The sequence below is a fragment of the Pinus tabuliformis genome, chromosome 6, assembly GCF_031772625.1.
Source record: "Pinus tabuliformis cultivar Carrire ecotype Pingquan chromosome 6, CPIR1, whole genome shotgun sequence".
In the NCBI taxonomy this organism is placed as follows: domain Eukaryota; kingdom Viridiplantae; phylum Streptophyta; class Pinopsida; order Pinales; family Pinaceae; genus Pinus; species Pinus tabuliformis.
Genome location: NC_142292.1, coordinates 662,723,902 through 662,742,644, shown reverse-complemented (window position 1 = coordinate 662,742,644; position 18,743 = coordinate 662,723,902). Strand labels below are relative to the sequence as shown.

Genomic DNA, 18,743 nt, shown 5'->3' with positions numbered 1-18,743 from the left:
CCCACATCACCATTTGCTTCTCCATTTAATTTCCATGTCAAATTTGACTTATTTTGATTTTGGAAATTTTTTCCAATTATTCATATTTTTTTGATTTTTTCTCATTTTTGCTATTAACATTAGAAAAAATGGCTTTTGAGGGGCTATAAGACGTTTTTTGACCCCCAAAGTGGGTTTTGGGATAATGTTGGGCCTATAGGAATGGATTTCGAGTAGTCACACACCCCAGACATTTCTCAGGACCACTTATTTACATCATTACATAGAAAATTCAAAATAATTTAAAAATCTCGTTTTACGGGAAATTTTTAATTATTAATAAATCCTACTTTGACCTAGTAAAATTCCGTGAAATTTCATAAATGACCTAACATGGTAATATATATTGACCAATGTTGCACGAAGCGCCCCCCCCGGTTCCAAGCCCCGAAGCGCGCTTCCAAAATTCGGAAGCGCCGCTTCCGAATTTTTTGCCGCTTCCTAGAAATTCGGAAGTGTGGTACGGAAGCGCCAAAGCGCGCTTCATACGGCGCTTCGGGCATCGGAAGCGTGGCGCTTCGGAGGAGGAAGCGTACGCTTCCGGAAAAGCATTTTTTTTTTTCAATTTTTTTTTTTTTAAATTTTAGGTGAGTTTGCTTGTTGGGGGTGGGTCCACCTTGGGTTAGGGTGACGAATGAAGGCAAAAAAAACATAAATATAGCAGATGCTCCCTCATGGTAATGTTAAATTCTTAAAGTAAAAGTGACATTCTCCTTTATTTTTCATTTTCATCCTTTTACTTAAATTTTTAACATTACCATGAAATGACTCAGGATGTTTGAGAGTGGTTCCAACCTCATTAGACTTCATATGGAGAAAATAAAATTTCATATCCTATTCAAAATTCAGCAGACTTAACAGTTTTCAGGAATTCAGGATCAATGGGATTGTGGCATTTCATTAGATTATATCAAGTATGAAGGTATGCGATTAGCATTTAATCAAGAGCACCAAGCTCTATATGTACCCTAGTGTTGGTGGTGTTAATTGTTGAACTCCTTTGTCACGCGGCACACCCTTAGCAAAAAATTACCTTTCAATCAAGTCAAAATCATCGATCAAGCATGTTAAGCTTTTTCTACCATATTTTAAGTCTTGAATTAGGTAGTTTGATCAAAATTGGGCAATGTTGACTAATATCCATAGACAATCGAGGTAGAGGCAAAGGCTAGACAAGAGGAGAAGAATTTAGATTCTAGATGGTTGATGCATCTAAATGGTTGATGCTCGAATAATTAATCATTAATGTACAATGGATGTTATATCTATCTTGATTTATGCAAAAATATGCATGTTTTCATGTCTTCTACAACTAATTTGGTATTTGAGATGTTTGTTTTGAGTATAAATGCAAAAAAATATAAAAATATATATATAGCAGACGCTTCTGCGTCCCCGCTTCGTGCAACATTGATATTGACTTTAGACACTAAGATGCGTTAGGGGCTCAACCTTCAAGGTGTCACCCCGACTTTGGGTATGTGGTGAGTGAAAAAACTTTGAAAATTTTTAGCCGCTAAAAAGTGGGAATAATTGACCAAGTAAGAAAAGCACTACAAGGTGTATTCGCTTGCTAATCGAGTCCCAACACCCTAGGCCTGTTACATGTCTTTATTCATCATGCTAGTGACATTTATACAACATTCCCGTAGGGTCGCAGAATCTGAGGAATGAATGAAGAAAGAGAGAAAGAAAGGGGTTTAGAAGCCCTGATGAAATCTGGAACTTTGTAGGTGCAGGAATGCTCTAACATATCCTTGGGCATGGAGTCTTCAAAAAATTTTCGGCCGTAACTTTAGTGGTCAACAAGACCATTCGACCTCATTTGGAGAATCAATCACTCACTCATCAAGGAAGCAAGAACAAGAAGGAAAAAGGCAAGCGAAGGACTAGAAGGAAGAAGGAAGTCAAAATTTCTGATTTTTACACTCTCTCTCTCTCACGTGCGAAGAAAGGCTAGGGTTTCTGCAACTTCAAGGCTGAAGTTTTCAAGTCATCAAAGAAGGGTCAAGATTGGAAGAAGGAAATTAATCTTGTCACCTACAAGTCTTTGAAGAGGAAGCAACCCAAGCGAAGAAAGGAGGAAGCCTAAGGAGCCCTAATTCACCCACACTTGCGAAGTTGCAGGGGGTTGAAAATTTCAGACCTGCAGTGAGGGCCGAAATCAGAAGTTGGGGATCGAAATTCTGCAATTGGAAGAGATTTGACTTGGTAAGAAGAAACACATCCTCCAGAAAGTTTGACTTGGTCTTGGAAGGGTCTTGGTCTTGGTCTAGAGGTCTTGGAATTCGTCATATATATAAGAAGAGAAGAGATTTTTGGCCCTGGCTAGCAACCTACATCTTGTGTCCTTGTGTACTATTGATCTACATGTTTTGGTAGCTGTTTGATGATAAGAACAACATAATAACAATAGAAGAAGAAGCAAATAATAAAGAAAAGTAAAAGAATATCACAAGTAGTCATCAAGCCTAAATGAAATCTCTTCTATTTTAGCCCTATTTGTTTCTCAACATAAAGTACCAAGTTTCTCGAGGTAGAGAAAAAATGAGGATGCTGGCTATTAAATAAGCGGAACCTACAAGCAACATACTGAGTTTGGCAAGTGACTTGTTTACAATAATGGCCTTTTTCAATCTTGGAGAGTGTAGCAACTTGAATATATCCTTTACTAAAATTCTTGGAACTGAGATATTTGCGTAGATTTGATCTCAATTACATGGAAAAGTTATATTGTTTATTTCTTAATTATAGTAGTTCCATTTCAAGGAACCTACCCTATAAAATCGACAAAGTTTGATTTTTTGGGCTAGCCAATTTTATCGACTGATTTTTTGGCGATTTTTTTGAAAATGAAAAAATTGCGATGTTATAAAAAAAGTTGGGATTTTATCGTGAGTCAAACCAAAAAATTGTGAAGCCCGCCTAGCCGCGGATAAGTGAGGTAAAAGGCCGAAAATCACACTCATTTTTCACTCTTCTTTCTGCCATTCATCCTTGTGCAGAGAGGAGGTGTTGGCCATTGCCCCTGAGGAGGATATTTACTAGTTTTGTGGTGTGAATTTGGAGATTTGTCCATTGCTGAACATGAGAGACTCAAGATGCCGATTTGCTACTGCTAGGTATGTATTGTAATTTCTCTTTGAGTCTTTGTTACACAAATGACTTCCTAAATCTTTCTATTAGTTTGTTTTTAGCTTATTTTTGCTTAGAAATTTGAATCAAAACATTGTATAGAATCTAGATTGAATCAAAACTTCAAAATCTTTAGATTGCTTACATGTTTCAAAGAATAAAAAATTCAAACCCTTGTTTAGTGAATCTGAGTGCATTCAAGTGAGTGAGAAGAGGCATTTAAAACTTAAAATCAACAAATTACATTTGTGTTTGCTTCTTATGTTATGGGTAAATTTTAATTTTTTTCAATTTTTTTTATGCCCTAGGTTCAAATTCAAGTTCAAAGTTTCAAATAAAATGCTGAGGAATTTGGACGCTATGTGGGAATATGGTGAACTTGATCCTATACCCAAATGTGGGGGGGTGAATAGAATATATTTGACTTGCAAGTTGTGTGGCAAGCATATGTTAGGGGGTGTCAATAGATTAAAATTCCATTTGGGACAAATTCCGAGGCAAAATATAGAACTTTGCCCAAATCCAACTCCAAAAATTGTCCGATAGGCTATTAAATCATTGATGGATAAAGAGGAGGGAAAAGACATCAAGGTAGTGGTAAAAAGCCAACTTGTAGGGGCCTCAAGAGTGGGGGGAAGTGAGAGTGGTTCTTCAACATTACATTCCACACCCACATGTCCCAACCCCTCAACTTTTTCATCTTTTTTTGTTCCTAGAACCACACTTGGTGCACAACCTGGCATCAAATCGACACTTAAAAAAAGGAAAAGGCAAAAGCTGATAGGTTGGTCAGTAAGTGTCTTCTATGGAGTGATGTTCCTTTCAACATTGCCAAGACCAACCCATTCTACCAATGTATGTTTGATGTTGTTGCTGTTGTTGGCCTGGGGTACAAAGCCCCTACCTTTGCAAAGTTGAGAGGGCCTCTTCTTCAAAATGAAAAAGCTAATTGCATTGCTAGATTGGAGGAGTTTAGGGCATCATGGGAACACACTGGATGCACAGTCATGTCAAATGGTTGGATTGACTAGAAGGGTATGACCCTTAATTTCTTGGTTAGTTGTCCCAAGGGGACAATGTTTATGAAATCTGTTGATGCATCTGCACACATTAAAGATGCATGTTTGTTATGTGAGTTGTTGGACATTTTCATTCAATAAGTAGGTCCACAAAATGTTGTCCAAGTCATAACAGACAATGCTGCAAATTGTGTTGCTGCTGGTAGGTTGCTTATGGAGAGGTATCTTAACTTGTTTTGGACACCTTGTGCTGCTCATTGTATTGACTTGATGTTGGAGGATATAGGTAAGATTCCTCTTGTGAATGATATTATTGAATCATCCAAGAGCATAACAAAATTTATATATAATCATGCATCTGTGCTTAGCTTTATGAGAAGATTCACTAACAACAAAGAGTTGGTGCGTGCTGCCATTACACGATTTTCGACTACTTTCATATCTCTTCAGTATGTGTTGAATTCTATGTGGGATGTGAAGAGCATGTTTCTTTCACAAGATATGCGTGCTTTATCTATTAGCCGCAAACCAGAGGGAGAGGGCATATGCAGACTAGTTTCATATGATCAGAGCTTTTGGGTAGGAGTAGAGGAGGTGCGTGCCATTTCAAAACCTTTGGTAAGTGTTATTCGGTTGGTTGATGGAGACAAGCCCACAATGGGCTACTTGTATGAGGCCATGGATAGGGCCAAAGAAGACATTTGTGCCTATTATGAAGATAAGGGAGACGAGGGGTTAGAGAAACAATAGTTGGTATGGAGAGTGATTGATGAGCGATGGAACAATACCCTCCATCGCCCAATTCATGCTGCATGTATCTAACTCAACCCCACATTTTCTTATTATTGTGGTTTCAGATTTGATGCCGAGGTGATGGATAGATTCCTCACTTGTGTTGAGAGGATGGTGGCATCTAAGCAAGAACGTGAAATTTTTTCTAGAGAAATGGAGATATATAGTATGGTAGGTGGCACATTTGGTTTTACCATGGCTATTAAGAATAGGACGACCAAAATGCCAAGTAAGCTTCAGTTTGTTTCAAATTTCAAATTTCATAATTCATTGCCTCTTCATAATTTGCTTCAAGTTTAGAATTTCAATGTTTTGACTTTTTTTTTTTCATTTTTCTTTTAACTCGTAGATATTTGGTGGACAAGCTATGATGGCAAAGTACCCCATCTCCAAAAGCTTGCCATTCAAGTGCCCAGTGAAACATGCAGTTTGTCTGGGTGTGAGTGTAACTGGAGTGTATTTGAGAAAATACACAACAAAAAGTGCAACATGTAAAAAAATTCGAATTAAATTTTTTTATTCATTTTATTATTTTTAATATTTAAATTTTCTAAGTACTAATTTACATTCTATGATCTTAATACAAATTGGAGTCCCAACCCTCAATGACATGGTCTACGTCTATTACAATCTCCAGTTGTGGGTGAGACAACTTCAGAAAACTTCTAATGTGGAAGCCATTTCATTGGACAATATTGATACCACTATTGCTTGGAGGGTTGAGACTGAGAGGCCTATCATGGACTCAATCCATGATTGGTTAGATGTGGATTCGGAGGCACTAGAGGCAAAGGAGGTAGCAGTTGTAGGGGAGGGAGAGCCAGAGGTAGAGGAGGAGGAGGAGCAAGGTTAGGAGGCAGAGCAGGAGGATGAGGAGGAGGAGGTGACAACATCTAAGATGGGCAGCAACAGAGGACAAAGGTCACCTCTTTTTTTTTTTTGCTTCTAGAGGATTACAAAGTTCATTTGTAACCTGAGGGGCAGGTCCTTCTTCCTCTAGAGGACAAGACAAGCCATTCCCTATTCTCGTAAAAGGGGCAGAGGATCTCAGTGAGTGATTACTTTATTGTTGAAATTTCTAAATCTATTCGTTAAATTTTTTATTTGTATTCTTCTGGTTTATTCCTCCTACTTGTTAATTACAAACAAGTTATTTAAACATATAAACATCTAAATAAACACAATACAGTCTCAACCATCTACAGATCAACAACTGAAAGAAATATCAAATACACAAGTGACACTCTTATTTTTGGACAATTCATCCCCAAAAAAACCCAATGTGGGAAAACTGATGAAGCAATTATGAAAGTTTATTTTATTATGCAGTCTATCCTTGAGTACAACTGGGTGCCAAACAGGCTCACCCGACAGAGAAAAATAACCGATAGTAATACCTCTCTATTTGGAAGCAAGTATTCAGAAAACCTGCCCCACGAAACCCTCCCCAGCAACACCGAAGCACTGCGTCAGCCCTCCTGGCCTCTGCGTCAGCCTCAAACCCCTCTGCGTCAGCCCTCTGAGGCGTTGTGAAACGTCTGGGACCCACTGCATCACTCTTGCTGCCCTTTGCGTGGATGATGCAGGCCCTCTGGCCTCTGCGCTGTCTCTGCGGGGCTCTTTGTGACCTGCTCTAGCTTCTGCGTTTGCCTTTCTGCCTCTGCGCTAGTCTCTTGGCACTATCTCTGCCTCTCTGTCCAGTACTCACTGCCCCTCACTGCTGATCACTAATTCGACTTTACTTAGCAAACCCCGCTCTAGTAAATCGAATGATTGATCACTCTAATGTGTTCTCCAACTGAACCTCAAGCCTCTTCTTATATTTTTTTTGTTGGTCCTTCAACGACTGAGATTAAATCTCTAATCAACGACTAAGATTAGATTTGGCTTGATCCTTATCCTTTGGAACCTTCTAACCCTATTTTATATCAATACCTATTAATATTTTATTTTTCCTAAGTTTAGACTTAGAAACTCCATTAAAAATATTAATTATTTTAATATCTCCTAAACCGGGTAGAATCCGCCCAAACCATTTCTGGGTTTTGGAGATCTCATGTGCTTTAGCCTCTCCACCAATTTTCATGGCTAGAGCACATCCAATGCTACCTCAAATCAATATTTATGACATGCAGATGACTCAGGATATAGATTTATTATATTTTTTGTTGATATTTTGACTCTTGAGAGTTGAGACTGAGTCAGGACTCAAGATTTAGGTCTTGATTCATTATTTTGATATGTGATGTAGCACTAGACTTCATATACATACTATATATTAGCTTTCTTTTTGTGTTTACATGGAAAAACATTTATTTGATGTTGTGGAAACTTTCGATGCTAAAAAAAAATGAATATTTTGTATCTTTTTAATTTCGCGTAGTTTTTGAAAAAGCTCCTGTAATGACCCATATACCTGTGTAAACGAAATGTGAATTATTAGCATGCATATGATAGCTACACATGCATGCGTCGCCTACACTGCACTAGTAGTCATATTAAATTATGAAGACATTCTAAGCATAGGATAAATGATGTAATTGTTGAAGATATTAAATAAATATCTAACTCACAAACATATATACTGGAATATGTATTTTAGTATGTGTTGTTATCATAATAAGTAACCATAGAACATTATCCAAAGGTTCTAAATTTAAATTACTAAAGTTTAAAAAAGGAATTGTATTGTTATAAAAGAAGTAACTTTATACTAAAGGTTAAACATTAAAAAAGGTATAATATAATAAAATATTAATAACAAAAGCACAGTGTAAGTGATGAGTGTCAATATAAAACATTACTACCTCTTTAATTCATGGTAAGGAGCCATGTAATAAGACAAGGGGCACACAACCAAGGCAATTAAGGATGAATAAACAGCGGTTCTAAGAAATAAAAGGAGAAGGGAGTAGGACTGAAAGGGGATTTTTTGCTGTTTGAGAGCACAGTGATGAGAGGAGAAAAATTTGTAACAAAAGACAGTGAGGATTGAGTCTTAATTGTCCTTGAAGTTTTTGGGCATGGGGGAACAGATTGCATCAATTGAGAAGCATTCTGGACTGAGTACTTAGGTTATACTCAGTTTAGCTGGGAGGTTTTGGTCTTTTGGTAGCGGGAGTAATTCTGAGGCATCTTCAACCATAGTGAACTAGGTAAGTACTCAACCGCAAATTAATAAATTTGATGTTATGAATTTTGGTTAATTTCTTAAAATAGGTTCCATATTTTGTTAAAGGTAAATATATTAGTAAATTTAGAGCCTTATAGCTCCCGACTTTAACCACTTTTTCAATTTCTGGACTCTTGCCGATTTATTCCCAAGGTGGACTTTTTCCACATTGCTATAAAATGTGTCTATTTGAATTCATAAATTGCTTTTTCTTTTTGTTTAATGTGCATCCTTCCTCTATCTTATGGCTGTTAATCTGCACCCTGGTCATTGGTAATTATGCCTTATGCCCATTTTGATGACCCCTTGTTCTACGCTATCTGTGTTGGTAATTAATTATTTTCTCCTCAATTTTATTCAAGTTGCATTCTTTCTGGTTAGAGGTGGGGCATGCACTTCACAGTTCCTGTACCTGCGGAGCTAATGAACAATATTTTGAATATAATGCAAAAAAAGAAGTATTAATATGTTGCCATTGGAGACTCGTGGGATTGTTGAACTTTTTGGAGGAGACAGATTCAGTGATGAATAATATATTGACATATTACCTCTACTGCCTTAATAAATCCTACTGCAGCAAACTTGACTACTGAAATTTTGTTTTGTCACCAGAAACTCTTGGGACTGTTGACTTTCTGGAGAAAGGAACAAATGATGTGATTTTTCGAACTTGCAATGAAGAAAGACACCGCGTAGTCTTTCAACTTGGCACAGCAAATGCTGTACGCGCCCTGAATGCAGCTCAGCTTCTGTGAGTTTTTACAGTGCAATGTTAACAAGTATATTATTGGACCGCTTGTTGGTGTGAGAAATGAGTACAGCTTTTGATGCCCTTAATTACCATATAATATACCATTTCAATTGTTGTTTTTAATATTCTTTGGACCAGTAAAAACATATATATATATATATTCTTTGGACCAGTAAACACACACACACATATATATACATATTTTGGACTCAAGTGACCCAGATTTGTCAAGTATCAATTTGTTTGTTTGTGCTAATTATTGGTCTTAATGTGCAGTTGTTCAGATGAATCATAAAACCAACCATTGTTTTAAAACTTGGACTCTGCCTCACAATTGGCCGACGGTCTAACTCTTGGAATCGGACAAGTTTGAATTTTATGAAGGATTTCCTAAACTATACATAAAATTTAAATTTTTTAATAAAAATGTATTTTAAAGATTCGAAAGACAAAATATGCAGTCAGTCACCATATGCAATACATATTAGAAAACATAATCAATAAGGCTATACAGTCCCAGAAAAAAACAAACATGTTAGAACAACTATCTACATATCATCAAAATGAACGAGTCTGATCTCAGTGTTCTCTCTTCTAGGACACAGTTCAAAAAAAACAAACGTGTTAGAACAACTAACTACATATCATCAAAATGAAGGAGTCTGATCTGTGTCCTCTCTTCTAGGACAATCATTAAAACCAGTGATGATTTTGAGGCACATTCTTAGGGGCAGATTCTGTAAACAAATTATGCCTCTGGTCCTAAGTCACTGCGTTCCCCTACTTTGCTTCATGAAATTCGAAATTCATTTTCAGAGATGGTGAATGAAATGTTTCAAATTCATCCTTTATATTCGACTGAATCTCATCTCTATAATTGGACACTTAAATTTGCTTGTAATTTCTTGGGGAATTTACTGAAATTTGTTTAATTCTCAGAATCGTAGGTCAGTTTATGGGCTGAGGTTCAAAGATGTTTTACATGGGCATGTTTTTTCACCCTAGCCTTGTTATACTTGTCAAGCCACACTGATTATATATGATACCCTGTTCAGTTTTGTTCTTACAGATTTGGGTTCGACCTTAATTCTGTTGGCAGAAGCATAGCGCAACCTCAGCATATCCCGTGTCTTGAAGTCCATATGATTCCTGGCGTCTCGCTTACCCACCTGTAAATAATAAGTATGTCTTGCCGGATGAGAAATTGGAATGCCGCTACAGGATTACTGCCTTTAATCTCTATTTTCCCCTCATGTATGCTCTCACATTATAACACACAAAGAAAAGAGAAAAGGGCATGGTTGTACAATGGGAAAGCCGTTATTGCACTGTTTGGGCCTCCAGGCAAATCAGGGCAGCAAGCTGACAGTAAAGAAAAAACAGAGAATTCAATAATAGAGACGAAATCAACAAGAGCAGTATGGACAAAAAGGGGTGAAGACTCAAATTTCAGTCTTATGTGCCAAACTGCGTAGCAGTCAAATCCTACCCAGGTCTACCTAAGTTTAGTTTGTTGGAATTGTAGAGATTACCCTTCGAGGAGGGGATCTGGAATTTGTCTCACGGAAACTCATGAGCATGATGGTTGCAAAACTCCTGTGTTTGACGGTTATTTGAAGTTGGAAGTTTGGAACAAGGTAGCAGAAAATGGCCAAGGGTAATGGGGGAATACTAGTTTTAGTGAAAGAAAAAGAAGGCCGTCACATTTAGTTAATTAAAGAAGATGCAAATAAACAATATTTATGGTTGAAAATATCAGAGAATGAGAATCACATAAGAATTGCAGCATGCTATTTTGCCCCTCAAGTCTCAAAAACTTACAAAAATAAGGGGCTTGACAGCAAGGATCCATATGCAGCTTTAAAACAAGATATTGCCGTGTACTCTCAGCAGGGAGAAGTTCTTTTAGTGGGAGATTTCAATGCTAGAACAACAAATAATCAAGCTAGCATCCTTTGTTGCAAAGAGGATAACAATCCTATTTGGCTCACTGAAGAGGAGAATCCCCAATGGGTGAGGTGTTCAGAAGATGACAAAGTTAGCAATCATTTTGGAGATGAGTTGCTTACATTGTGTGGGGCTTTCAACCTAATTATTTGCAATGGTCTAGATAGATGGAAAAGGTTTGGGAACTTCACTTGCAACACATACAATGGGGCAAGTGTTGTTGACTATGTGATGTGTTCACAAAGCTTAATAGAAAAGATAGATGAAGTTAGTATTGGAGAGCATATTTGGGACTTAAAATCAGACCATAACCCAATTTTTATAAGGTTATCATGGTTAGAAGAAAGACAACATAAGAGGAAAACCCAATGCTCTCGACAATCACTATCAAGGGGAAAAATTCTTCTAACACAAGAAAATGGTACTATCTTCAAGACAATGTTAGAGAGATTAATTTAGAAAGAGAAAACTGGTTTCAAACGCTTCAGCAACCATGAGTTAACAAATATAATCCAAAGTGCACTTGAGAAGTGCAAAAGAGCAAAAAATAGGAAATCAGAATCAAATTGCTTTCCTGTAAATGCTTGGTTTGATGAGGAATGCAAAATGGCAAGGAGAACCTTGAAAAAGGTAGGAAAAGAGAAGAGGAATGTAAAGTTATATAAGCAGATACTAAAAAGGAAAAAAGATGAGTTCATGCAAACAAGGAGAGAAGAGTTAATATATTTAAGCAAGAATAATCCAAAGCTTTTCTGGCAGGAATTGCAACCAAGGAAGAAACAAATTGAAAATAATATTACAACCAATCAATGGTTTGATTATGCAAGGCAACTCTATGAGAAAGAATTTGAGGCGGAGTCACCCCTTAGGATCAACACAAATTCAAAGCTCTTCACATTACAGGAGGTGGAGAATGGAATTAAGAAGCTGAAAACAGGAAAGGCAAAGGACTTGGTTGAACTTCAAGTAGAGTATCTAAAATGGGGAATGAACGCTCTTGCATCGCACATCATGAAAATATTCAACAACATCATTCAGCAAGGATTCCCAAGAGACTGGACAACTAGCCTAGCAATACCCCTTTTTAAAAGTGGAGACATTAATAATCCATCCAACTATAGAACAATTATGATCAATCCTTTGTTTGCAAAGCTTTTCGGCAGCATGGTAGAAGACAGAATTAGCAAGTGGGCAGAAGTAAAAGAAAAGAGGGCAAGAGGACAAGCAGGTTTTAGGCCGAAACATTCTACAGTGGATCATGGCATCACGTTGAGACACATTGTTGAAAAGGTTTGGGAGGACAAAGAAGAAGTATTTTGCTGCTTTGTTGACTTCAAAAAAGCATTTGACACAGTCCCTAGGGATAAGTTGTGGCGTAGAATGGAAGAACTTGAAATTCCTGTGCATTATAGAGCCGCTGTCCATAGACTTTATGAAGAAGTGAAAGTCAAAATTAGAACCTCAGCAGGTATTTCAGAAAGCTTTAGAAGTGACATTGGAGTCAAGCAAGGTTGCCCTCTATCCCCCACTCTTTTTGGTCTATATATTGATAAATTGGAAGAGTGGCTAAATCTGCAAGGTGGAGATGGTGTTCAGTTGGGGGAGTTTGTGATAAAGCTTCTTTTATATGCTGATGATATTGTATTGATTTCTAAATTGGCCCATGGATTTCAAATGCACTTATATGCCCTTGAGCATTTTTGTAGAGCAGTGGGGATGCAAGTCAATACTAGCAAGACCAAATAAATGATTTTTTCTAATAAAAGGAAGCATAGCCAGCATACTTTCTTCTTTGAAGACAACATTCTTGAAGAAGTAAAGGAGTACAAGTACCTTGGGATTGATTTCAACAACAAACTCAATTGGGAGGACTACAGAAAGAAGAGAATTTTAGGATGGTGGAAAGCATTATATGCTCTTCAAAACAGATGTAGAGAGGCAGAGTTATGGGATTGGAAAACGATTAAAGTGCTTTTTGGACTCCTAGTTTGTCCAATGATGCTATATGGGTGTGAATTGTGGGCTAGCAACACTCCTGTCTCAAAATGGAAACAAATTGAGAAAATCCAAAAACGCTTGATCATGAGCAAGTTCAAAATAAAAAGTTCGGTATCTTATGAGATAACGCTGAGTGAAACAGGAGCAACTTCCATTGAAGAAAATGCTATGGTGCGGCTCATAAGATACCTAAAAAGAATTGAACAAATGAGAGTAGGTAGATGGCCTAATATTATCTTCAATGAAGGCATCAGTGAAAGAAAGAAAAAATGGATGAAACAAAACTACACATGGATGCAAAAATGGGATATCTACCTCAATGTCTGTCCCACAAATAGCAAGGAGCTAAAGGATTTTGTTACGGAGAAGTTTTGTAAAAAGGTATGGGGAAAAGAGTTGGGTAGAAAGAAGAGATATTACATTGAGGAATTCAACCCTACGTGTGATTTTCAACAAAAAGAGTTCATTGGAGCTAGAGTTTCGTGGAGGCAAAGGTTCTTATTGCTCAATTAAGGACCAACTCACATCAACTTCAGTGTGAAACAAGACGGTGGAAAAGGCCTAAAGAAGCTTGGGAAGAAAGGGTGTGCACATTTTGCACGTCTAGGGCTGTGGAATCGGAAAAACATTTCATTTTGGAATGTGATGCATTCAAAGACATCAGAGAAAGTTATGAGAACATGTTAGCATCAGTTTCTTGGCATTGTCTTTTTAGCGAGGAGATTGTTGGAAGGTTGGGTCAGCTCATCATCAATTTGAATCGGAAAAGGACTGAATTGCAAAGAGCGAAAAACAGGGAACTAATGGTCTCATAGACTATTTTTAGTCTTGTGGACCTTAAAATATCATTTCATTTCATTTCATTTACAAGTGTAGGCATAAATTAATACCTAAAGTAATATATATTAATTTCAATAAAATTATAAAATTTAAAAGTAAATTGAAATATATGGAATTAATTTCAATAAAATTATATAATTTAAAAGTAAATTAATTATATATATATATATTCTCAAATTTAATGCTATATATTATTTTTCTATTAGCATGTTATTTAAAATACTTAACATACATACATATATATATATATATATATATATATATATATATATATATATAGATATATAATTTTTTTTTTCTTTTTTATTCATGGAATTTATTAAATTAATTTAATATATATGTATATATATATATTCTCAAATTTAATATTTATATATTATTTTGTTATTGACATGTTATTTTTATATGTTTTTAATTAGTTTATTATATATATATATATATATATTAAAGTTTTCAAATGTTATAATCTCGACTTCTGAATTTATTAATTTAATGCCGAATTATATTATCAAAATTTTCAATCTTGAATATTTGTTGAACTTCAAGGTTGTCACTTGAACTTGAACTTGAACTGGGTGACTTAGCTCTGGTCTATCCCTGTATTGGTTCTAAATCCATCTCTAAGGGTATCCCCTTCCTGTTGACAAAATAACAAATGTTTGATTACAAGTGCTGGGTGGAAAAGCTACAACACAACAGCTAACAGGCATGGTTCTAGTGATCCAAATCGTGAGGACGATTATGAAAATTAGTTAAGCAAAAAGAAACCAGAGCATGTTTTGATTCTAGCAAATCCCATAGATTCCTAAGCAAGGCTACGAACAAGAAGATAATCCAACTGAGAAACAAAATACATCTAAAGATTTGGTTCTATGTATTGGTTTTTTCAATGAACTTTTCCTCAATTGTGCGTTGTGGTGGGGAAACATATCGATTCGACCAAGTTGGACCTGTTTGGCACCGAAGCAGCTGAGTTCTGCATCGACTCGGTTAGTTTGGTACCAAATTGGTCCCCAAACCAATTAGAAGGGCTGGTAGATACAGTTTGGTATCAACTTATTTTCTTTCTTCTTTTTTATTTTTATTTTTATTCGGTAAAAAAAACTGCATTATATTATCATAACTCAGAACAAAATACATCATCACTAGATCATCAAAATACCTCATTGTTGCCACACAAGGTTGAGTATTAGGCTTAAGCGCTGACATGAGTCCTGCTCTGAGCAATATTAAGCTTGTGAAGAGGCCAAGACAACCCGTGTGGTTGGTTATTTTTGATACAAAAGAAGCACAAAAAAAGAATTTTCCAGGAAGAGCAACCCCTACCTAGAGATAGAACCAGAGTGAGGAAGGGGAAACGAATGCACGCCACCCACACTCTCCAACCTCGGAACGATATCCCTCATTGTGCCTGCTACTCCAATTCTCCCCCGGATCCCACGACCAAATTGATTGCAGGTTCCAGTCCCCCGCACATCCGCCTGCCCCGAGCTTGTCTTGCACTGTCGCCCCAAGCCACAGCCTGAGCCAGGATGCCAATACCCCACTACTTTGTCTCACCCAGCACTCCCTCCTCATCGCCCAACAACTGCAAATGGCCACCCTCCTACCTACGCTGCACATTATGTAATGCTCGCGGGAGTTTGGACCAGGTCCCAACGGGCCTTTAAGGCACTTGTGCTGCGCGTGGAGGCCCAGCTGGCTCCACACTCCAACGCGCCACCACTTGTCCTGTAGCTTGGTCACCCCCATTGTGGAGGTTTGGTATCAACTTTAAACACACCCACTTTAACAAAAAAATAATATTCTCAAATTACTAGCCCCCTCCTGACACAAGACTAAAATTTTTTGACAATTCAAATTTTTTACAAAGGAGAAGTATCTGTATAACGGAAGATTCCAAATTTTATGATGTGAAGATGGCATATTGTTCCATCACTTTCCTGCCAGACATTCGATAACCAGTTAGAATACTTGCTGATTCTCTAGGATGGCAACCTAGATACTTGTCACATCGTAATCAAACAACTGTTTCTCCAGAACTCATCATTGGTTCTCTTAGATTGCCATCATTGTCATTTTGGAGGTAAAACTTTACTTTCTGCTATTCATTAGACAATTGCGGATTGCCATTACTAAGCATCCCCTAATTTGGAGATATCCATCTAAGTCTATGAGACAACTATCTGTGTGAGCATCATTGGATTTCCTTTGTCAGACTTTATGTTTGTTATTGTTCTTATTCCTATAGTTGCTCCACAGGACTGAACATCTGCTCATGGGTTTTACTCCTCTCAGGGAGCTGTTGAATTTTCATAACATTTTATTCCTTCATTTCCTTCTATGGTAACAAATTTTATATTTGACTTCATCCATTACATATCTGATTTTTTCCTACCTTGGAATCACCAATTTCAACCTAAACACTGAAAATATTTGGTTGGCTAGGACCAACAATACAAAATACACAAATCTTCAACCAGACTTTGAAAACTGTGACCAAAACCTTTACTTGTCACAATCCTCAATGACGATTTGCTGTCAATGTTCCAGAATTGCCATGCACACTTTGAACATTTCCGATTGCAAAGTTTCTTCTTACTCTTCTTTTCCAACTAAACCATCTGAAGATTTTAACATTTCCATTTTAGAACTGTCAGATGAAAAAAAAAAATACATCTAGAAACTTCACTTCTGCAGGTTTGCAACCTGGATTCTCATGTATGCACTCACTCAGACTTCTTTGGCTCTTCTGAACACTTCACCTCGTTTGAGTGGTCTCTGCTCTTATGTCTGCCACAACTGCCCATGTCTGTCTGGGCTTTTTCCATGTTAGCCCACTTAGACCTCCCTTGCTATGTCCAGCCATGTCGAGGGCATGTATGTTGTCTTTCTACCAATGTCTCCTTAAGTCTATTTCAGTTTGTTGCTCATGGCCATTCTCAAATTGGATTTGATGTTCACACAATTTCTCTCAGTATTCTGTTTTCAATGTTCTTCCCATAAAAGTTTGGAAGCCACAAACAATATTTTGGTCTAAGTATATTTTTTTTCCTTTGAATCCGGTAGATGTCTGTAGTTTTTGGTTGGAATGAATGTCACACTTTTTTAATTTTGCTGCTTTTGATTTTAGTGCCCAAGGGTGTTGTAAACTTTTCTGATTACAGACTTTAGATTACTCGGACATTTTTTAATCAAACATGCTCAATTTGACATTGTGACAAAGCTCAGCAATAAAGTGTATGTCTGAGAAAGATTGAAGACAATGACGAGTGGATGGATGGGTGAGAGAAGGCTGTCACACGACTGTACGAATGGGTGAGAGGATAGGCTTGGAGCTGTAGTGTCCGGCACTGGTGGGATTTTGAGCTCTCGAGGAGGTTGGGTGTGGTTTCCCAATAGGAGTGAAGGTACAAAGGAAAGAGGAAGATTGCTAGCAATAGATAATGGTGATAATACCCAAGTGTATACGCAAAAGAAGATCTTCGGATTCTTCTCCTCTAGAATTTATTCCTCTAAATTGCGGGATATGAATGGGCCTTTTAGAGTCATTTTTTGTTCACTAAATGACAAGTTTGAAGGTCTTATGGATGAGGATCCTGTTACTGCGACAACGACTCAGGGCAGGGGCTGTCACTCCGATCCCTGCCCTCTCAGTTTTGGCTGTCTCCTAATAGTAGGCTATGGGGGGTAGTCCCTATGAAATGAGAGAGTGCAAGACCCGTTGGCAACCAACAAGTTTGGGAGACACGATTGAATGGCCTAGCCACTTGGTCTATTTTAGCAAGTTTTAAAGATTTGATTAGATTTATATATGAGAGCAGTGCCTTATGGAGTCAACTACTTGCTTCAAATCGATTGGAGACCAAATGACTGGATGAACAACTGCTGTTTAAGGAATGCTTATCTATCCTATATGAAATGCAAGATCTAAAATCTAGGTGAAATGGAAGATCTTGGTTTATTTTAATTAAATACCTAGCTAAGTAAATCCCTTAATCACTAGTTGTTTCGAGGCTAGTAGGTGGTAAGGAGAAGTCAAGGTGAAGCAAGCAAAAATTTGGTTAATGATACCTTTTCTTGAAATCTAACGTACTCGATGCCTCAGGCGCTGTTGAGATTGTGGCTCTGATTACTGCAAGGTCAATGTTTTAACCACTAGAGAGGGTCTATCCTTCGCAAGCTATCAGATGAAGAGTGACCGTATCTTTCTATCAATCAAGCTTAGGCTTGGAGGCGAATTGATTAATTTACAACTAGGCTTAGAATGCAATGCAAGATAGTTGAGTGCCCTTGATTTAAGATTGCTTATGATTTCAAGTACTTAATTACAATTGATCTTTAGTTATCACACAAGAGTACTTAATAAATGGAGATAATCTTAATCACAAGATACAAGAGATAACCAAGAGAAATTTGCCCAAATGATAACAAGATAGATGCTATTAAATGAATAAATCACCAATATGCCAAAGATAAAATTGTCATTTACAATAGATTTTAACCATGAAATAATATTATAATAATGATAATGATGGCAAGTAAAAGATACTAGAGCACTTGTCCATGATATTACTTAAAGCAATTAACCAAGGTTCCTTTTAGAGACAATGTGAGATGCCAATGACAATTATCCAAGAGATAGACAATAACACCATCAATGATTACCACAATGCCAATTTAATGTTGAACAATTAGGCTTCCAATATCCTTAGGCAATATTTAACCATTCAAGATGAGATTCAATTTTTGATTAGACAAATGCTTGTGTGAGTGAGTTAGCTAGCTAAATGCACAATTAGGATTATAGAACTTCACAAGAAACCAATATGTTCGTATCCTTACTAGCAATGAAATAACTTCACCAATTACTAAATCACTTGAACAATTTAATGCAAAGAATCCTTTCCACAATAAAGCATAAATCCATTCAAGAAACCTTATGTAACTTATGTTTCAATGAGCAATAATCCAACCTTTACGACAACAGTAAGCAAGTTATGACAACAGTGAGTTAACCAATGCCAAATGTGCCAAAACATTCTCAGAA

The 18,743-nt window shown here is 37.0% G+C and overlaps 1 protein-coding gene across 5 annotated transcripts in view; it reads left to right on the top strand.

The window, feature by feature from the left end:
- The window catches only part of LOC149260348 (Aldolase-type TIM barrel family protein), a 321,369-nt gene that overhangs the window by 88,676 nt on the left and 213,950 nt on the right, over window positions 1-18,743 (top strand). For all 5 annotated transcript variants that reach the window (XR_016258202.1, XR_016258208.1, XM_089420335.1 and 2 more), the window contains exon 3: window positions 8,770-8,908. Coding sequence is in view for 3 of the 5 variants with exons in the window: in XM_089420335.1 (XP_089276461.1) it covers window positions 8,770-8,908 (139 nt within the window). In the remaining 2 variants the exon portion in view is untranslated. The remainder of the gene's footprint in view (window positions 1-8,769; window positions 8,909-18,743) is intronic.